This window comes from Rattus norvegicus, chromosome 10 (assembly GCF_036323735.1).
Source record: "Rattus norvegicus strain BN/NHsdMcwi chromosome 10, GRCr8, whole genome shotgun sequence".
Taxonomy (NCBI): Eukaryota; Metazoa; Chordata; class Mammalia; order Rodentia; family Muridae; genus Rattus; species Rattus norvegicus.
Window position 1 is genome coordinate 47,777,296 of NC_086028.1, and position 20,713 is coordinate 47,798,008.

The 20,713-nt window shown below is 49.4% G+C and overlaps 1 protein-coding gene and 3 non-coding genes across 9 annotated transcripts in view; all 4 read left to right on the top strand.

Annotated features, from left to right (window-relative positions):
* Positions 1–20,661, top strand: part of Trpv2 (transient receptor potential cation channel, subfamily V, member 2) — a 25,734-nt gene extending 5,073 nt beyond the window's left edge. For 3 of the 6 annotated variants that reach the window (XM_063268817.1, XM_063268816.1, XM_063268815.1), the window contains exons 3-19: positions 262–395; positions 2,014–2,304; positions 3,457–3,755; positions 5,688–5,861; positions 6,106–6,261; positions 6,830–6,928; positions 8,602–8,672; positions 9,237–9,402; positions 10,810–10,876; positions 11,621–11,949; positions 13,343–13,470; positions 14,315–14,394; positions 16,052–18,883; positions 19,087–19,131; positions 19,622–19,670; positions 20,264–20,325; positions 20,519–20,661. In XM_063268817.1, the coding sequence (XP_063124887.1) occupies positions 262–395; positions 2,014–2,304; positions 3,457–3,755; positions 5,688–5,861; positions 6,106–6,261; positions 6,830–6,928; positions 8,602–8,672; positions 9,237–9,402; positions 10,810–10,876; positions 11,621–11,949; positions 13,343–13,470; positions 14,315–14,394; positions 16,052–16,140 (2,083 nt within the window). In that variant the 3' untranslated portion in view covers positions 16,141–18,883; positions 19,087–19,131; positions 19,622–19,670; positions 20,264–20,325; positions 20,519–20,661. Of the gene's footprint in view, positions 1–261; positions 396–2,013; positions 2,305–3,456; positions 3,756–5,687; positions 5,862–6,105; positions 6,262–6,829; positions 6,929–8,601; positions 8,673–9,236; positions 9,403–10,809; positions 10,877–11,620; positions 11,950–13,342; positions 13,471–14,314; positions 14,395–16,051; positions 18,884–19,086; positions 19,132–19,621; positions 19,671–20,263; positions 20,326–20,518 lie in introns of those variants that run through there. The other 3 variants (NM_017207.3, NM_001270797.1, NM_001270798.1) reach the window with 1 other exon arrangement.
* Snord49b (small nucleolar RNA, C/D box 49B) lies at positions 18,933–19,003 on the top strand. The gene has a single exon (XR_005490878.1). It is a non-coding gene; the product is annotated as a small nucleolar RNA SNORD49 (small nucleolar RNA).
* Positions 19,475–19,546, top strand: Snord49a (small nucleolar RNA, C/D box 49A). The gene has a single exon (XR_005490879.1). It is a non-coding gene; the product is annotated as a small nucleolar RNA SNORD49 (small nucleolar RNA).
* Positions 20,378–20,449, top strand: Snord65 (small nucleolar RNA, C/D box 65). The gene has a single exon (XR_005490926.1). It is a non-coding gene; the product is annotated as a small nucleolar RNA SNORD65 (small nucleolar RNA).
* Positions 20,662–20,713: the final 52 nt, after the last annotated feature.

The window sequence follows — 20,713 nt, forward strand, 5'->3', positions numbered from 1 at the left end:
TCTTTGAAGGATGATGCCTTTGATGCTGACAATTGCCTGGGATGAGCAGAGCTACAGTGTCACAGCAGATTAAAGTCCTAGTGAGTTTCTTCCTCTTGCCAGGAGCTCAGAGCTTTTGGAGGCCTAGGAGAGAGAAGCCCTTGAAAGAGTGTAAACTGAGGACATAGGAGTGACAGACAGTGCTCCCATGCACGACAAGACTTTGTGCAGTTGAGACTGTGTTCACTCTCCAACATGAGTCACAAAACACATTTTCCACAGCCAGCAGGAGCCAGATCGGTTTGACCGTGACCGACTCTTCAGTGTGGTCTCCCGGGGTGTCCCCGAGGAACTGACTGGACTGCTAGAATACCTGCGCTGGAACAGCAAGTACCTCACTGACTCTGCATACACAGGTAGCCTTTGGTGTCCTTTGTGCTCAGAATCAGAGGGGCTGGAGAGATGGCTCAGTGATTGAGAGCACTGACTGCTCTTCTGGAGGACCCGGATTAGATTCCCAGCACCCACATGAGAGCTAACAACTGTCTGGAAAAGCAGTTCCAGGAGATCTGATCCCCCTTTTCTAGCCTTCATGGGACTTCACACACTATAAAATAAAAATGATCTAAAAAAGAGGTTGGGGCGTGGTGGCACTCGCCTTTAATTCCAGCACTCAGGAGGCAGAGGCAGGCGGATCTCTGTGAGTCCCGGGCCAGCCTGACCTACAAAGAAAGTGAGTTCCAGGACAGCCAGGGTTGGTATACAGAGAAACCCTGTCTCAAAAAAAAATATAATAAAATAAAATAAACCAAAAAACGAAGAAAAAAATGTGCCCTCTAGAAGATTCAAAGGATAAAGAAATATGTAAGGCCAAGGAGAAACAGCCTGTCATCCTGGGCTCCTGGTGATGGCTTGGCATCTTTTCAGATTTGTCCAAGAGATTAAATATGTAAAGTGTTGTCACATTCAATAATTTATAATATGCTACCTCCCTCTCCACTGGATACATTGTAATTTTTTTTAATGTATTTGGTTTTAGAGATGGAGATCTCACTATGTAGCTCAGGCTAGCCTCGACTTAGTCTCCTACCTTATCCTCCTGAATGCTGCAGGGCACGTGCTGCCACACCTAGGTGGCACAGGTGCTCTCCTGGGTGTAAACTGGCCGCCATTTAATCCACCAACGCCCGTGTATGACTGCTTGGATTGTGGCTTAGGACCTCGGCTTGCTGCAGTGCTTCGCCCTCTGTGAGCTGAGCACTTCGTTAACGTTATTCTCGAGTTCAAAATAACCCCAGACTATTTCCTTTTGTCAAAAAGGAAATAGGTTAAGAGAGGCTGAGTCATTTATTGAAGGAGTCGGAGTCATTAAGTGAGGGAGACACTTGGAAATTCTGCCCTGGATTTTTAAATTTTTTTTATTTTTATTTTTTTTTTTTACTAAACAAGGCTCATGTAGCCCAGGCTGACCTCAGCTGTGAGGCTGAGGGTGACCTTGATTTTTCTGATCTTGCTTCCAACCTCCCAGTGCTGGGATTACAAGCATGTGCTACCATTACTGGCTTTGTGTGGTGCTGGAGACCAAACCCAATACCCTTAGCCCTGCCCTGGGTATTCATGTACAGATACTGAATGTTACAGGGTTGTGTGTGCTGGCACCTGCCTTTAGTCCTAGCAGTTGGGAGGCAGAGACAGGTGGGTCTTTAGGAGTCGAGGCCAGCCAGAACTATAAAGCAAGACCCTGCATCAACAGTACAACGAGGACAACAAAAAGACACAGAGAAAACGTTACACACATATTGAATTATGCCTTAGAATCTTGGTGTTAAGGCAGAAATTATAGTCAAGCCTGCTGGTGTTTTAAGCCCTGTACTCTGGAGCCTTAATATCTTACAACAAAGTTGTGTTCCCACCAGCCGCATAGAGCAACCATGTCTTCTCAGCCTCCCATGGGGTACTCTGAAGCTGTACAAAATGGCAGATGGGCCAGCCTTTCTTTGAGCATTGCCCCTGCCTTCCCCTCTCTCCTTACAGAAGGCTCCACTGGAAAGACGTGCCTGATGAAGGCTGTGCTGAACCTTCAGGATGGGGTCAATGCCTGCATCATGCCGCTGCTGCAGATTGACAAGGATTCCGGCAATCCCAAGCCCCTCGTCAATGCCCAGTGCATCGATGAGTTCTACCAAGGCCACAGTGCGCTGCACATCGCCATAGAGAAGAGGAGCCTGCAGTGCGTGAAGCTGCTGGTAGAGAATGGAGCGGATGTTCACCTCCGAGCCTGTGGCCGCTTCTTCCAAAAGCACCAAGGAACTTGTTTCTATTTTGGTGAGGAAGCTTTTCTTAGCTATGCTGAGGCACAGAGTGGGTACAACTTTGTCAAAGGTCACATGGTTAGTGATGGGCAGGGCTGGCACTTAACCCCAGTCTGCCTGCTTCTTACCACCTTCACAACTTGTTTAAAGAGATGCTTAATTCTCTATTGGCCAGGGAAGCTCAGCATGTCCCCAAGTCCAGACAGGGAGAAGATAGGCTGCAAGAATTGGATCTTGCTAAGACTCAGCAGGCAGACTTAGGGTATAGCTCTGGAGTGGAACATGTAGTTAGCATGCAGAAGGTCCTGGGTTCAACTTTTTCTTTACGCTTTCTCTATTTTATGTATATGAGTACACTGTCCCTGACACACCAGAAAGAGGATATTGGATTGATCCCATTATCGATGGTTGTGAGCTACTGTGTGGTTGCTGGGAATCGAACTCAGGACCTCTGGAAGAGCATCCAGTGCTCTTAACCACTGAGCCATCTCTCCAGCTCCCTCAGCTTTATAAACTTAAGTGTGTATGGTATATATTAACACTTGTTCATCCGTGTGCCAGTGAGTGTGAGGCCAGACGTTGCTTTCTTGTATCTCTCTCTCTCTCTCTCTCTCTCTCTCTCTCTCTCTCTCTCTCTCTCTCTCTGTTCTTGTTTTTGTTTTTGTTTTGTGTTTGCTTTTTTTTTTTCAAGACATGGGTTTTTCTGTATAGCCCTGAATGCCCTGGAACTTGGTTTGTAGCGCAGGCTGTCCTTGAACTCAGAGATCCACCTGCCTCTAAAGGCATGCACCACTGTGCCCTGCTGTGTCCGTCACTTTATTAAATGAGCTATTGCCTTATCCCTCTGGGTTCCACTTTTAACACCCTTCCCCAAATCCTCAAAAACAAATAAATAAATGAAAACATTACCACCACCACACAACTAAACAAAACAACAACAACAGTAATCCTCCAGCAAATCAAAACCAACCTGATCAAGCAGAATTTGAATTAAGGCGTAGTGAGTCTGCTCTATTAAAGACAAGAGGCAAGGAGAGGAGGGGAGGTCTGGTTGGCTGCCTCTTATTCTTTCTGATGTACCTCAGGGAGAGCTGGCTTTCTGCCTGAGGAGCAGGAAGAGTAGTGAGGTAGAGGTAGAGGCTCAAGCTGCCCTCTTGGTCCACAGGAGAGCTACCTCTTTCTCTGGCTGCGTGCACCAAGCAGTGGGATGTGGTGACCTACCTCCTGGAGAACCCACACCAGCCGGCCAGCCTGGAGGCCACCGACTCCCTGGGCAACACAGTCCTGCATGCTCTGGTAATGATTGCAGATAACTCGCCTGAGAACAGTGCCCTGGTGATCCACATGTACGACGGGCTTCTACAAATGGGGGCGCGCCTCTGCCCCACTGTGCAGCTTGAGGAAATCTCCAACCACCAAGGCCTCACACCCCTGAAACTAGCCGCCAAGGAAGGCAAAATCGAGGTGAGTACCATCCCTATCCTGCCTCTCTTGGCTGCAATGGGACTCAGGTACACACATAATGCAAACACATATACATGGACATAACGTATCCTGGTCCCTCTCATCCTGGTCCCTCTCACCCTGGACCCTTCATTGTCTCCCTCCCTTCACTGTCAATCTCATCCCCTCACACTCCTTTCTCACATTCAATTCTTTTTGTTTTGTCTTGTTTGACTGAGTGATTAAAAATTTATTTTTAATTTACTTGACAATTGCCTTGGATTTATTTACTTTATGTGCACGAGTGATTTGCTTGCATGCATGTATGTGCACCATGAGTGTGCATGGTGCCTGGGGAGATCAGAAGAGGGTGTTGGATCCCCTTGAACTGGAGTTATGGATGGTTGTGAACCACTATGTGGATGCTGGGAACCGATCCAGAGTCCTCTGCAAGAGTAGCAAGTGCTTTTAGCCACCGAGTCACATCGCCAGCCCCTGCAGTTTTCTTTTTAATGTTTAAAACTGATTTGCTTGAAAGTGCTTTTGGCAGAAAGAGTAAGTATTACCCAACTCCCCGTTTTTTTCCCCTCCTGAGTGCCTTGCAAGTTTTATTTATCTATGTTTTATTTTTTTTTTCCTTTCTTTTTTCTTTTTTTCGGAGCTGGGGACCGAACCCAGGGCCTTGCGCTTGCTAGGTAAGCGCTCTACCACTGAGCTAAATCCCCACCCCTAAGTTTTATTTTTTAAAGCTGTTTCATGGGTGTAGACTGTAGTTGTGTATTGCCAGTGTTTAGAATGAGGTGACATTTTAAAAGTCAAGATAAAATAAACATAATTAAAGGGTTTTGTTTTTGTTTTTTCAAGATGGGGTTTCTCTGTGTAGCTTTGGTTGTCCTGGAGTGCACTGTGTTGTCCAGGCGGGCCTGGAACTCACAGAGATTCGTCTGCCTCTGCTTCCCTAGTGCTGGGATTAAAGGTGTGCGCCACCACTGCCTGGGTTATAAGCAACAGTTTTTTTGTTTGTTTTTGAAGATTTATTTATTTTATGTATATGAGTACACAGTAGCTGTCTTCAGACACACCAGAAGAGGGCATCAGATCTCATTACAGATGGCTGTGAGCCACCATGTGGTTGCTGGGAATTGAACTCAGGACCTCTGGAAGAGCAGGCACTGCGCTTAACCTCTGAGCCATCTCTCCAGCCCATAAGCAACAGTTTTAATTACTATTTCCTGCTCTCAGCTCCTGGTGCTCTTGCTGGAGCACCTTTGTTGTCTGAAGGCCTGGCTGAGGCTGCAGAGATGCTCAGTGGTTGAGAGCACTGGCTGCTCACCCAGAAGACCAGAATTGGATTCATGGAAGATACAGAGCCACTCCCAACAGTCTGTCTCAGGGGATCTGATACTCGCTTGTGTTTTCCATGGGCACTGTACATATGTGATGCCCAGAAAGACATACATGTAGTTGAAACACTCATACACACATTTTAAACAGGCAGGCAACAAGCAAACCTCCAGAGGCATGGCTCTATGGGCTGTGTAAGTTGCTTCCCAGTCTGTACCCTCCTTGCCCTCATTTCTCTGGTGTGAAATCAAAGACTTCTTCACCTGTTTTGGAGTAGGGATCCCTTTCTAGTCTGTTAAACGTTCTGCCCCCTGACCACAGATGTGCACACTCAGGCATAACTGGGGATCTCTGATCTCAAATGGCCTCAGTCCCCAGCTGGGATCTCTGTGGTATCTGAGGAACAGAGGGAGGGAATCCATGGGGGAAGAAAGGGTCAGCCTGCCTGTCAGCCTGTGCGTCTGTAAACCTGACAGTTCACGCTTGGTTGTAAGTGCTGAAACATGGTAGGCTCTGTGTGCTCTGCAGGGGCTCAGTGTTCCCCAGCCCTGACTCGGTATTAATGCAGGCAGGGTGACTAGCAGGTATGCTTATGTGACTGCCCTTCAGATTTTCAGGCACATTCTGCAGCGGGAATTCTCAGGACCGTACCAGCCCCTTTCCCGAAAGTTTACTGAGTGGTGTTACGGTCCTGTGCGGGTATCGCTGTACGACCTGTCCTCTGTGGACAGCTGGGAAAAGAACTCGGTGCTGGAGATCATCGCTTTTCATTGCAAGAGCCCGGTGAGTCCTCAGGTCTGCCTAGGGATTCTGACTAAGGGCAAACCCTCCATCACTTCCTAGTACAACTGCTGGGATGAAGACGCATGGGAGGCACCTTTTAGGGATCCTGAGTCTGGGAACCTGTTCCCCTTTCACTCTTCTCCATTCCCCTTGGTGCTCCTATGGAGTGGGCCATGAAGAGGGTGCTTGTCACACCATCTATCCATCTGGGTCCTTCCTATACTGTGCTCCCCTCCCACCCCAGAACCGGCACCGCATGGTGGTTTTAGAACCACTGAACAAGCTTCTGCAGGAGAAATGGGATCGGCTCGTCTCAAGATTCTTCTTCAACTTCGCCTGCTACTTGGTCTACATGTTCATCTTCACCGTCGTTGCCTACCACCAGCCTTCCCTGGATCAGGCAAGAGTTGGGTGGGGTCGGCCTGGGCGAATGTGCTTGAAGGAACCCTGGAGTGAGAAGGGACAAGGAGCACCATCCTACCAAAGAGGACACTGAGGCTTAGGCAGCCTGAGGGATGTACCCAGAGCTCTTCTGGGAGCAGTCCCCTAGGGTAATGGGGACAGCAGTGGGAATGAATTCTTACTGAATGCTTGCCCGACGTGAGTTACTAGTCTAAGTAGTCAGCTTGTGTTAACTAATGACCACTCCTCCCAGCCTCTGGAATGAAGGACTGCCACCCCGGGTTCACTTAGGAGCTAAGGGAGAGGCACAGAAAGATTAAGTTACCTAAGGCAATAGAATCTCTCAGTGGTAAGATGACCTAAACCTAAGAAATCTGGCCCCAAGTCCAACGTTAATACCCATGTGCTTCTAAGGGACTGGAATCAGGACTGTTCCCCACTGCGACTCAGAGGGGCCTCTCCGTAGCACAGGCTCAGAATCATTTCTCATCTGAGGCTCTTTGGCACCTAGCTACTAGGGATGGGAGCCAAGACTCCAGGCCTTATGGGAGTGTTTCCCTCTTCAGCCAGCCATCCCCTCATCAAAAGCGACTTTTGGGGAATCCATGCTGCTGCTGGGCCACATTCTGATCCTGCTTGGGGGTATTTACCTCTTACTGGGCCAGGTAAGGACTCTTTCCTTTTCCTCCACCTCATGTAGCTCCCAGGCCTTCCCTTCTGGGGCCCTGGCACACTTACTGCTGTGATTTCTGGGGTACCTGTAGAGTGGTGGATGTCGTCTGTGCTTCTGGCAGTACAGGCTCTGTACCCATAGAAATCAAGTCTGGGGTCCCCGCCCCAGATCCTTCAGCTGGCTGGGCTATTCTTCACTTGGGGAGTATAGAAAGCTATTAGTAGGTGGGGTCCAGTCCAAATCCCATAGCAAGACATCTCAACCTGGCAGCAGACCTGCAGTAGGCAGGCTAGATGCCAAGATACAGGGATCTTCTTAGAGAGGGCAGAATGTGGTACCACAGTAGGATTGGCTGGAGCACAGGATGATACCTGGAAGGTCAGGGAGAGGTGAAGACAAAGAACCATTTCCTCTATTCTGAGTGCAGTATGCAGGCACTCCGTCTGGATCCAGGGGGGTCAGGAGGCCCCATGATGTCCAACCTGGCTTTGAATTCCTGAGTTCAAGTGATCTTCCTTTCAACCTCCCACGTAGCCTGAACTAGAGGTGTATGCACTGTACACTTCTGGGCTCTGCGTTTGGAAAGAGAATCAAAAGTTATCTCAGCTTTTAGAAGGGCTCACTAGTGCCTGGCTTGCTCCTCATGGCTTGTTAGCCTACTTTTCAAAATAGAACCCAGGACCATCAGCCCAGGGGCGGTTCCATCCACAATGGACTGGGTCCTCCCTCATCAGTCACTAACTAAGAAAATGCCCTATAGGCTTGCCTACAGTCCCATCTTACAGAGTCATTTTCTCACTTGAAGCTCCCTCCTCTCATATGACTCTGGCTTGTGTCAAGCTGACATAAAACTAGCTGGTACAAGCTACAAATTGAGGGGGGACAGGGGAAGAGGTGGGAGGTGGGGAGGGGGCAAGGGCAGGAAGGCTACAGTTCTAGCCCCTGAGATGGTGTAGGCCTGGTTTCCATAGCAGGAAGCAAGTGGGGGAGCTGGAATCCAGGTCACAGGTCACAGGGGCAGCCTGTCTGCACTCGGAGCTGAAGAGCAAGTTACACACACACACACACACACACACACACACACACACACACACACTCACACATACACATACACTCACATACACACTCACACACACACTCAAACATACACATACACTCACATACACACTCACACACACACTCACACATATACACACACATACACACACTCACACATACACACACTCACACACACTCACACACATACACACTCACACACACGCTCATACTCACACACATACACACTCACACAATACACACTACACACATGCTCATACACACACACTCACACACACTCACACACATACTCATATACACACTCACACACACACTCACACACATACACACACTCACACAATACACACTACACACATGCTCATACACACACTCACACACTCACACACACATACTCATATACACACACACTCACACACACTCACACACATACACACTCACACACACTCACACACATACACACTCACACACTCACACACTCACACACATACACACTCACACACATATACACACATACACACACTTACACACACACTCACACTCTCTCTCTCACACACACACACACACACACACACACACACACACACACGCCCTGACCTCTCTCCTCCACAGCTGTGGTACTTTTGGCGGCGGCGCCTGTTCATCTGGATCTCATTCATGGACAGCTACTTTGAAATCCTCTTGTACGTGAGTCTCATTCCTTTCTTATACTGTCTCCGAGGACTGAGTGTGGCAGGTGCAGCAGAGTGTGCCAAGCTGGTTGTTGAGGCCAGTACACAGGGCCCCAAGTTGTTCTAGGGGCAAGGATGGGAATGCATGCCAGACCTGGGAATCCTGGCTGCTCGATAACTTGGCCCCTTTCATGTTCCCATCCATGTAGAGCCTCATTCCACATAGTGTCTTAGTGTTTGAAGACACTCTCTGAGTCAGGTATCATTATTACAAGTAGGAAGCCCAGAGAAGAAATAAGTAACATACTCAGGATGGAGGCAAGGCGGAGCTTCAGACATAGGGAGTCCATCTGAAGTGGTGGAAGCAGTCAGTGGTGGTTGGTGCAGTCTCATAAGAGTTGGGGGGGGGGTTGGGGATTTAGCTCAGTGGTAGAGTGCTTGCCTAGCAAGCGCAAGGCCCTGGGTTCGGTCCCCAGCTCCGAAAAAGAAAAAAAAAGAAAAAAGAAAAAAAAAGAGTTGGGGGGGGGGATATTGCCAAGTGACCTGAAAGTTGATGCAGATCTTGTCCCGGTCCAGTCTCCTTCAGGCTCTGCTCACAGTGCTGTCCCAGGTGCTGCGCTTCATGGAGACTGAATGGTACCTACCCCTGCTAGTGTTATCCCTAGTGCTGGGCTGGCTGAACCTGCTTTACTACACACGGGGCTTTCAGCACACAGGCATCTACAGTGTCATGATCCAGAAGGTAAGAGATGGGGGAGGACCAGGTACAGCCAGACAAGGGAGGGCTGGACACACCTCCCACGAGATTCCTTTTGGCCTCATGAGTCAGGACCTATCCTCTACAGCTGTCCTGAGTAGAAGAGAGCATGAGATGTTTGCCCGTGTATCATTTCCCCCAGACACTTGCCCTCCATAACTGCAGGTGTGGGCGTGCACATACCTGGACATCTTCATGCACGTGCGAATGCATACGCATGCATTTGTGGGCAGGTGTCCACCTAGGAACAGGTGCATCGTTCATAAAGGAGCAGATACTATACTCATTCACTTAACCGCTTGTCTGAGCTTTGGGACATGGGGGCGTTTGCATGAGCCAGAACCCATTGATTTCACCAGTGTTTAGGAGCATCCACTGTGGTCCAGGCTCTTTTCAAAGTGTTGAGAACACAGTGGAGAACAAAACAGACACATTGTTGCTCTTCTGAAGCTGACATCCCAACGTGGGGAACGAAAGTGCTTAGGAAACAGCCCAGGATGGTTCTGAATACAAAACCCTACAGAGGAGACACTCAGGACAGTGTTATAGATAGTGACTGGGGTAGATGGTAGTTTACAGGGGATGGCAAACAAAATCCTATCTCAAGAGGGTTGTTTTGTTGAGACGGGGTTTTTCTGTGTAGCCCTGGCTGTCCTGGAATGTACTCTGTAGACCAGGTTGGCCTTGAACTCAAAGATCTGCCTGCCTCTGCCTACTGAGTACTGGGATTAAAAACATGCACCACCACACAGGGCTTGACGAAAGGGTTTTTAAGGTTTTTTGTTTTTTAGGCAGTATAGAAGGTGGAACCTGGAAGGCCCCCACCTCCCCCATACAAGCTAGTCAAGGACACTACCACTGAACTAGACCTGACAGTCCCTTAGTGGTGACCTGGAAGAATGAGTTAGCCGTCTTTGAGTGGAGGAAGGAGCATCCTTTTCAGAGGGAGTAATAAAAGTGAAGGCAAAGAGGCAGGACAAGCCAGGGTGGGAAGGGGGAGCTTTAGGAGTAGGGGTTTAGGGGAGCAGGGTACTTGAGACAGCCAGGGGACAAGAAGCAGAGAGGCCAAGTATGGGGGAGGGAGAAGGCAGACAGGATGGGTGTCTGGTGTTTAAAAAAAAAATTCTTGTAAAATAGGGACTGGAGAGATGGCTCACAGGATAGGGTCAAAGTCAGACCCTCATGCATTTGGGCAAGTACTTTCCCCCGATGAGCCGGAGGTAGATTTTTAAAAGGCACCTTCTGCTCAGAATGACCTGTGCTTGTACACACAGTCTGTAGGAGGGGTATGTGTGCAAGGGAACCTTACAGATGGGGGCTAGAGTTGGAATGCATGGGCCGTTCGCCCAGGCTTCCCCTTGGAAAGTTCCAGATCATCCTTATATGTTCCAGGTCATCCTTCGAGACCTGCTCCGTTTCCTGCTGGTCTACCTGGTCTTCCTTTTCGGCTTTGCTGTAGGTAAAGACCTTTTTTCTTTTCTTTTCTTTTCTTTTTTTCCGGAGCTGGGGACCAAACCCAGGGCCTTGCGCTTGCTAGGCAAGCGCTCTACCACTGAGCTAAATCCCCAACCCGGTAAAGACCTTTTAAGACTTTGCGTGTGCGTTTGTGTGCAGTGCTTGATTGTGTGTGAATGTGAGTCTGTGAATGTGCGTGGATGCAGAGAGGCATGAGCAGGACGCTGGGTGTCTTTTGCTAGTGCTCTCTGTCTTGCCTGGAGACAGTAGTGTCTCTCACTGAACGGAAAGCTCACTGCTTTTTGACTAGCATGGCTGGTGAGCTCTAGGGATCTGCCTGTTTCTGCCCTGCAGTGCTGGGGTTTTAGACACATGAGGCTTTAGAATTTTAAAATTACATTTATGTGTGTGTGTGTGTGTGTGTGTGTGTGTGTGTGTGTGTGTGTGTGTGGGTTAGAAGACAACTTATAAGACGTGGCTGTCTTCTTCCGTCAAGTGGAACTTGGGCACCAAATTCAGGTCTTCAGATTTGGAAGCAAACCCCTTTACCTGATGAACCATTTTTGCCAGCCGTCTGCTCAGCTTTTTGCATGGGTGCTGGAGATTCAAACACAGGTCCTCATGCTTGCAACAGCACCACCCACCATTAACCACGGAGTCATCCTGACAGTCCAAATACTCCTTTCTTGCCCCACCCACCCACCCTACAGACTCCCAGACTAAGACCCCCTTTCTCATTTACCTACAGCCCTAGTAAGCTTGAGCAGAGAGGCCCGAAGTCCCAAAGCCCCTGAAGATAACAACTCCACAGTGACGGAACAGCCCACGGTGGGCCAGGAGGAGGAGCCAGCTCCATATCGGAGCATTCTGGATGCCTCCCTAGAGCTGTTCAAGTTCACCATTGGTATGGGGGAGCTGGCTTTCCAGGAACAGCTGCGTTTTCGTGGGGTGGTCCTGCTGTTGCTGTTGGCCTACGTCCTTCTCACCTACGTCCTGCTGCTCAACATGCTCATTGCTCTCATGAGCGAAACTGTCAACCACGTTGCTGACAACAGCTGGAGCATCTGGAAGTTGCAGGTACGGCCAGTGAGTGCCACCCCTCACCCTTGGGACCCCACTGAGTCAACCCCACCCCAACATCCAGTCACATGGACTCAGCCCGGCAGGACCAACCTCCTGGCTGCTTGTAGCCAATAGGGTGTAGCCATTCATTCCTTCATAAGGGTTGTCGTGAGGATCAGATTAGCTCAGGAGTATGAAGTATCCAGGACAGTACCTGGAACATAGTAGGTGTTCTTTCTGAGCCAGTTACCAGGATCCCTTGGCATTATTATCGAGACGAGAGTCTCACTATGTATCACCAACTGGCCTCTAACTCCCAGCAATCCCACTGCCTCTGTTTTGTGAGTGTGGGGATTACCATGGTTGAATGTCAATAGTGTCTTGAATGCCTATTACTGGTAGAGGTATGCACCATAAACCTAGCAGAGAACAAGAAAAAGGCCCCTCCTGAGATCCATGTGTGTAAAGTATAGACTGATATGGGAGGAGGCAAGACAGCTTGCGGGGGTCTGATATACCCCTTCACCGCAGCACAGAACTGTGTGTGTCTTACTTGGCCGGAGAAAGGGTGTGTAGGTTTTAGCCAGGGAGAGCCCGTGCCCTGGAGGCTGAACTCTGCTGCTAAGTTATTGCTGTCCTTGGGGCCATTTCCGCCTTGATCCTCAAGTGGGGTCTTGTGTGTAATTTTAAAATGCACACTTGTCTGTGCCCTTTCTTCTGCCCACCTGACTTGCTGGGGATGAAAAACACCAGACAGTATTTTAAAACCAGCCAAGGTGGGGAGGGTGTTAGGGGTGGAAGTGGGGGTGGGGGAAGAACTTCTGCCCCATCCTCTTTAGCCTCCAAAACCTGCAGAGGCTACAAACTATCAGTCCGAGAGTTACAAGTCTGCTACTTCCTATTGGCTCCATAGCCTGGTCCGAATCCCCAATCCTCTGTCACTGAAATCCTACCGGATCCTTCACCCAATGATTGGCTTCTGCCAATCACTTATTGACATGATCAAGAAACAATTAGGGAACCAGATTTCAGTTATCAGTTCCTCCCCCAAGAGGGTTTGGGATGTCCTGGTGTGTGTGTGGGGAGGAGCATTGGGGAGGTGGGGTGAGGTGATATAGTCTGGAGTGCATAAGCACAAGGCACTATGGAGAGCCCCTTACTTATTGACTTCCCAAACATCACCTGAGGTGTTTTTCTCTTAGTTACCAGATGGAAAAACTGAGATTCTGAGAGGATTGGAACCTCATGTCCTACAGAAAACAAAAAACATTGCAGCTAGCTCCCTGCTTGTGTCCTTGGCATATATACTATAAAGTTCAGTGAGGGCATCTTCTTTTCCCCTTGCCCTGGGCCCTTCTCCCTCCAAGCAGAGTCCCAGGCTACTGTTTGATGTGTCCTTTGTCCCCAGAAAGCCATCTCTGTCTTGGAGATGGAGAATGGTTACTGGTGGTGCCGGAGGAAGAAACATCGTGAAGGGAGGCTGCTGAAAGTCGGCACCAGGGGGGATGGTACCCCTGATGAGCGCTGGTGCTTCAGGTGAGTAGGTGGGCAGGACAGTGTGGGGGCTGGATGGGGGGAAGGGTAGGGGTCGGGGCTGGCTGACTCAGGATAGCTTTGTGCTCCTGAGTGTCTGCAGAAGCCAGGTGTGGTGGGAGAGGTAAAGCTGAGGAAAGCCAGATTACTCTATCTGGGCTAGTAAGGTCAGGGATGCTGGATCTAAGAAACAACCAAACCCCACACCCTGGCCCTGCCATCCACTGGGATAGTGGTACAAACTTAAGGCCCCCTCCCTGGTGGTTTCTGACTTCCCCTCTGACCAAGAAGCCAGTGTTCTGGGGTCGTGTTGGATACCCTTATCCCTAGATCTTCCAGTCTGACCCTGAAGCTCTATCCCCTTCCATGGAAACCAAGCTTTTCAATGTTCAGAGAGGATGGGATTGCCACGAGAGGGAAGTCCAGTCACAGCAGACAACTTTGCGGGCAGCAGCTGAGCAGAGGAGAAGATGGGGGGCTTTACTCATAACAAGTGGCCATAAAAGAGCCCAGGAGCTGAAGCACAAAGATACAACCAATCTCACTTCCTCTCCTCCCGTTGCTTTGGGAAACCCAGACGATGGAAACAGCTGGGGAGGAGGGGGCCGCTTCCTCCACAGGGACACCTGGCCTTAGGGGTTATAATGAAGGGTCACAGGGCCGGAGCTTGTGAGGTGTGGGTGGACCAGTGCCTTGTTAGGGAAGGGCAGGAAAAGGGGGGTAAAACCCCATCTTCCTCATTATCTGTACAGTCCCCTGGGCAGAAGGAGGTGTTTCCTCCCCCGGGGAAAGCATGCAGGTCTGTTGCTAGCTTCCCTGAACTCCAGAGCTGTTTTGTCACCCTCAGGGTGGAGGAAGTAAATTGGGTTGCTTGGGAGAAGACTCTTCCCACCTTATCTGAGGATCCATCAGGGCCAGGCATCACTGGTGAGTGGCCTTGGGGCTGGAGCCCTTGCCCTGGTTCTTGTGAGCATGTGCTGTGGGCTTGCTGGCAAAACAGCCTTTGGAAGTCCTGGTGGGACTCAGAGCCAGGTTCTGTGATTGCTTTGCAGCTGCACCCACACCTGCTCCTCCTACAGGAATTGGTGTCTGGGTCTCTCTCTAGCCCAAGCCTGCTCTGCTGGCTTGTCTGGGGAAAGAACCTTAGTTCTCAGTACTCTGCAAGTCAGTGCTTCTGCCTCATTCTGACCTCTCTGCTGTCTTCTCCCCTGCCCTGGTTATCAGTTGCATCCTTTGTACAGGCCTGGGCTGGGTTTGGGTTCCCAGCAAGGGAACAAGTTAGTAAGTATGCTTCTGAACTCCCGGATCCTGTCCCAGTCTACAGCACAGGTGGCATCTCCCTGGGCCACCATTGACAGGCCAGCCTATCTAACCTAAGCCCCACCCCCTTAAGCCCCAGTAGAAGCCACTTCCTGTAAGTCTCTGTGGCCTTTGACTGTTCTGTTCGAGCCCTGTAACAGATTTCCTGTCTCTACCTTGCTACCTCCACCAAAACCAACTCCTGTCTCCCATCCTAGGGATGCTTTCCACAGCTCCCATGCATTTCCCTTCAATAGTCCCTTCTCTTTCTTGCCAAATGTCTCCTGTCAAATACCTCAACCCTCTCTCTAATACCCTCTCGAGTTACCTGTGATCTGTTGCATGGAGGCTCTCCTGGCATCTTGCTGCCCCCAAGCCTGCTGATTCCCTGCCTCCTATCCTCACATCAAGGTTTCCTCTCTACCTTTTCTATCACGAAATGCCAGGATGGTGAGTCATTTGGGTGCTCATCTGGTCCAAGTGTTCAATACCCAAATCCCAATCCTGCTGCGAGCTAGCCACACTGGCTTCGTTGGAAACAGCCTTGGGGCTGTCCTAGCAGGTGGCGTGCATGTAGTTCCAACCTTCACACCTAGATGTGGGACCTCTGCCCATTCCTCCTATATGGTGCTGATCCTTGACCTCTCGGGCATCCCCTTACCCTTGTACCTCTACCCACAAGGCGTCTCAGCATCTACCCCAGCCTTCAGACAACATTTTCTGCTTCAGACCTGTACCACTCCATGGATGATGTAGCCAAGGTCTACCTACACAGGGCCTATGCTACGCAGCTCCAGAGGGGCCATAATCTTCCCTGTCCTCATGCTGTTGTCAAGGTCCAGAGATGTTTGACTCATTCCTCGAGAGTTCCATCAACACAATAGCCATTCCCATCGCTGTGCTCTTTATTCTTTGCATCTCTGGGCTCTGCTCTTCCCAGGGTGTCCATATTCACCCCCAACCCTGAGAAGGGTGGGTCGCCTCTCTCCTCTGAGCTTCCTGACCTGCTCTCCCTGTTCTTCAGTGTGCCTCAGAGCTTCTGGTTTCTGACAGAGCCTGTCAACTCTGTGGACCTTTGGGTTTCTGTGGGGAGACCCCTGAGTGGCCCATGGAAGGGGTCAGGAGATTCTGGGAGGAGGAAGGCAGGGAGGTGGGGCTCCAGGATTTGCTGGCATACCCACAGCATGGTGGGCTCTCAAGGTTGTGGCCCGCTTTGTTTCTCTGGCACCTCCTTCCAGGGGATGCACGGAGGGCAAAGCTGCAGTGATCCTTGCTCTGTTCACAGGTAATAAAAAGAACCCAACCTCTAAACCGGGGAAGAACAGTGCCTCAGAGGAAGACCATCTGCCCCTTCAGGTCCTCCAGTCCCCCTGATGGCCCAGATGCAGCAGCAGGCTGGCAGGATGGAGTAGGGAATCTTCCCAGCCACACCAGAGGCTACTGAGTTTTGGTGGAAATATAAATATTTTTTTGCATAACCAAGTCTTCTACAAGTATTATTTAAAAGAGTTACTGGGGGTTGGGGATTTAGCTCAGTGGTAGAGCGCTTGCCTAGGAAGCGCAAGGCCCTGGGTTCGGTCCCCAGCTCCGAAAAAAAGAAAAAAAAAAAAAGAGTTACTGGAACTTTGCCTCTAGTAGTATTTGCATGTGTCTCTAAGAGCCAACCTGGGTCAGGGGCTAGTCTTCTTAGAAACCCTCACCAGTCAGTCACACCTCAGTCTACTCCAGTCCTCTTCCACAAGGCAAATGAAGCCACTGTCCCACCTCTTGGATCACAGTCTCCTCTTCTTTACCACTCTTTGCAGGAAAGCCAGAGGACCTTCTTAACCTAAGACAAGCAAGTCCACCTCTGGACTCTCTGGGCCTGAGAGCATTATCCTCAGACTTGTGCTTTTTTTTTTTTTTTTTTTTTTTTTTGCCCATGAATTCCAGACTCACTCCACCCTGTACACTTTTGCTTTCAGGGGAGTTTGATGAAAAGCCCTTAGTATTTTTTCTTAATTATTCACGAAGCCTGAAGACCCTCATATTTGACTCTTTGACTTGGCGTTTGCTAGATGTTTCTGGGACTTGAAACTCCCAGAAGGGGGAGAGCAAGGGAGAGCTGCACCTCAATTAAAGATTCAAGGCCAAATGACTCAAGTTTGAAATTAGCTTTCAAGCCAGGGCTAAATTATCTAGGGCTACTTTTAGTCCCTTTGAAGCCATCCATATCCCTTGCCCCCTAGTTAACATCCTTGTGACTACGAAAACCTTACACTACTATTCTTAACAGACCACTAGTTTCCACAAATCCAAAAGCTAAAAATGTCACTGGGTAGCACCTGAAACCCACAACAGAGTGCCCCTCTTTACTGAAACTTGCCAATTGAGGTCCCCACCAAATGACTTTCCTTGCTGTGTAACAAACCAGGCACATACCTGTAATCCCAGCACTCAGAGGCAGAGGCAGGCAGCTCTCCCGGGTTGGAGGTCAGCCTGGTCTACCGATCAAGTTCCGGGACAGCCAGTGCTACACAGAGAGACCCTGTCTCGAAAACAGCAACAACAAAACCAAAGTAAAACAAAGACACTTCCAATGTGGAACATAGTATTTGGGGAAACATGAATCTGTGTTCCTGACCATGGACAAGCATATTTGGTTCAGAAAGAAACTATCTCATTCACTTTAAGAATGCTTTGGCCTGGACTTCCCTCCCTGCATTAAAATCCTGTTTATTCCTTGGAGCACCTAGGTTGCAGTCTCATGATCACCTTTATAGTTCTGTCAAAATGAGTTGCCTCCTCAGTTCATTTGCATACAAAGTGCATGCAAGCAGGGGTGTGTTGCTGGGTAGAACCCAGCAGGTAGTATGTACTTAGCTCAACAGACTTTCCATTGAGGTTTTGAGACAGGATTTCATTCTGTAGGCCCGTTGGTCTTGAACTCTCAAGAAGCCTACTATAGTCTTCTGAGTGCTAGGATTACATACAGGTTTACGTGTCCCAGGCTGACCTCATAATTGAAGATGACCTTGAACTTCTGATTCTGTCTCCACATACCCAGAGCTTGGGAGTTTGCCATAACACCCGGTTTATGAAGTGCTGGGGATGGAGCTCAGAACATGTTTGCTAGAAAAACACTGCATTCCCAACCCCTAAGAGAAACCCAAACATGCTCATATACTGAAGGGATAGATAGCACCAGCAGTTTTCTATTAACCACGAGATAAGCCGGATGCAAGTCTCTCCAGTCAGAAGTGGAAAGAGTAGGGGGTAATGGAAATGGATCGAGCTCTTCTTGATTCTATATTTCACTAAGGAATGTGATGACGGCCGTCTGCAGAGGGTCTTGAGTAGTTCCGTGGTTGTTAAAACGGTAACGGGGTGCAGACGGACCCAACCACTACACTTTGCACCCGCTACTGTTGCTTATTGTCTTTGAAAGCGGTTTCGGGTATGTTAGCTCGATAAGCCAATGTTTTACCCTCCACTCCCTGGTCCTGAGGATTAAATGCATGTTTACACAGCAGGCTCTCCACCACCCAGCTAGATTATACTGGCCCGCTATATTTCGTTTATTTTAAAATTTATTAGAGAAAGGGGCTAAATTGCCCAGGCTGAACTCGAATTCCTGCCTCAGGGTCCCTAATCGATTACGATTATAGGCCTGCACTGTCAGGTCTGATTACACGTTTACAAACTACACGCGTTTACAAAGGACTGTGAATTCACAAACGGAAAACCGCTGAAAAGGGGCCGATTCCGCGATTAAACCACCACGCAGGCGCACTGGAATTCACTGCACTCTTTGCTACCCAGAATTCCCGGGGCGGTGGAGACCACTCGCTCAACAGAACGGGGGAGACCTGGGTAGAGAGGCGGGCCTGCTTAGGTGCGCTGGAAGTTCCCGTGAGCCTTTGCCCCCCTCTCGTGTGAGGAGTGGTCTGTTCCAAGCCCTTAAGAATAGGACGCTCACACGTTGCTCTTTCTCTGCGGCCATCATGGGATCATGTTCCTCATCTTCCTGTAGCTGGTACTTTCGCCATGGCCTGCACTCGGCGGGCCGCAGCCATGCTGAGCCCGGGCCCGGTCTCCCAGCACCGCCCTGGGCGCTGCGCAGATCTAGGGGAGCCTGGTAAGTCGAGGTCTCCATCACGGGGCGCCGCTCGTGGGCGGGTATCGACTGCACTGATGAAACTAGAAATAGGAAGTGCCGTCCGAAACGACAACTGACGACATCTCTATTTAGCTGACTGCAGTCGTTCAATCCTTGGCGACCCAGTGCTGAACATGAGTGTTAGAATTGTCTCTTGATTCTTATTTTTCCTAACCTTTCAGACAGGACGTTGACATCGTGGAATAGGAGCACTATCCCACCATGAGGTAAGAGTTTCTGGAACCATCGAAGTGGCTTAAGTTGTGCTACTGTATAGTACGTTCCAGGGACAGCCCTAAAATAAGGGTTGCACTTGAACTCCTGTTTTATGCAGAAGTATTCCTAGCTACGCTTCTCCTGGGGCTGGAGATGGCTCAGCTGTTAAGAGGCATTTTATTTTGTATCAGATGGGGTTCATAGCCAAGAGGGTCTAGCTCCAGGGACTCCAACATGTTCTGGCCAAGGGAGACTTCATTCACACTTCCCCACCCACGTGGACATGTGCATAATTTAAGAAGGGCTTCCACTTAACTGACCTACCAGTTGGAGTGGGACAGTGGAAAGCTTGACTGCTGTGATGAGGACACCAGTAGGAAGTGCCGTCAGAGTCGATAACTGACGATAACTTCTCCCCGACTGACTGCGGTCAAGCCCACGCTAGTGGCTGGTGTTTAGGATTAACTTGGTCTGGACTTTAACAACTGCTGTGCTTTCTAGGTTGGGAAGTTAGGGTGGAAGATTGCCAGCAGCCATGGCCTCCCATGAGGTAAGCTTTCAACGTGGGATTTTAGTTGGTTCAGACATGTTGCCCTGATTTGAGCTAGTATTAATGTATGAGCACCAATCAATCTTACCTACCTGTACTCAGTACTGGTTGTAGTTGATGGGGAGAAGGGGTTAAGTAAGGCAAGGTAGAGTGCATAGCTCTGAACTCCAGGGCCATTTCGTTTTTGTGGGTGCTGGAAAAGATACTGGACTTTGGTGGTTGTGAGCCACTATGAGTCTTGGGAACCAAACCAGGTCTTGTGGAAGAGCTCTTAAACCTTCCAGTCCATTAACTTGGGTCTTAAAACTTAATGTGTTCTTACAATTGAGCCCACATGGGCTGGTTTGGCCAGCACCAACTCACTGGCTCGTTCCAATTGTCTTTTAGTAACTTGGGAAATCTCCTTGTAAGGTCTAGGATGTGCTAAGAACTGTGGGTTTCTTGGGAAGAAGAGGCAGGCAGAGTTTAGGCCAAACCTGGTTTACAGTAGTGAGCCAGGGCTACAAAGAGAAATCCAAGAGAAACACTAGGAAAACCAGACTTTTGAGAGGCTGCCATTAGAAATAATGTCCTGTTTCTGCAATCTGTCTTAGGGTGTCCCTTTCAAGTTTGAGAACGCACTGGGGGACTGCAGATGGTGTTGACAGCAGCTGAGGTGAGTTGGTCTGTACAGTGATTAGCTGTCATTACTCTGAAACAAAGATATCAAATGATGATATCACCTTAAATAGCTGGAATTACCGGCAGATTGCTAGTGGTGAGCCTATGGTTTTCTGAAGATATCTCTAAATGTTGAGAATGCTATTAGTCCATGTAGGAGTGATTCTGAAATTGAGTTGTTTTTGCAGGCTACATTCCCAGGAGTCTCCAGCCATCACCCCAAAAGCAAGGTGTGGGTCAGCCAACTTTTGTTCTGGACAGGCACGGTTGGTGGTCCTGTCTCCCACAGGATCTTCTGTACCATTTAATAAAGTTTTGTTTATAAGACTGATTGCCAGTGTGTTGGGTGAGTTCTTTTAAGCTGTAAAGAGCACTACATGTAA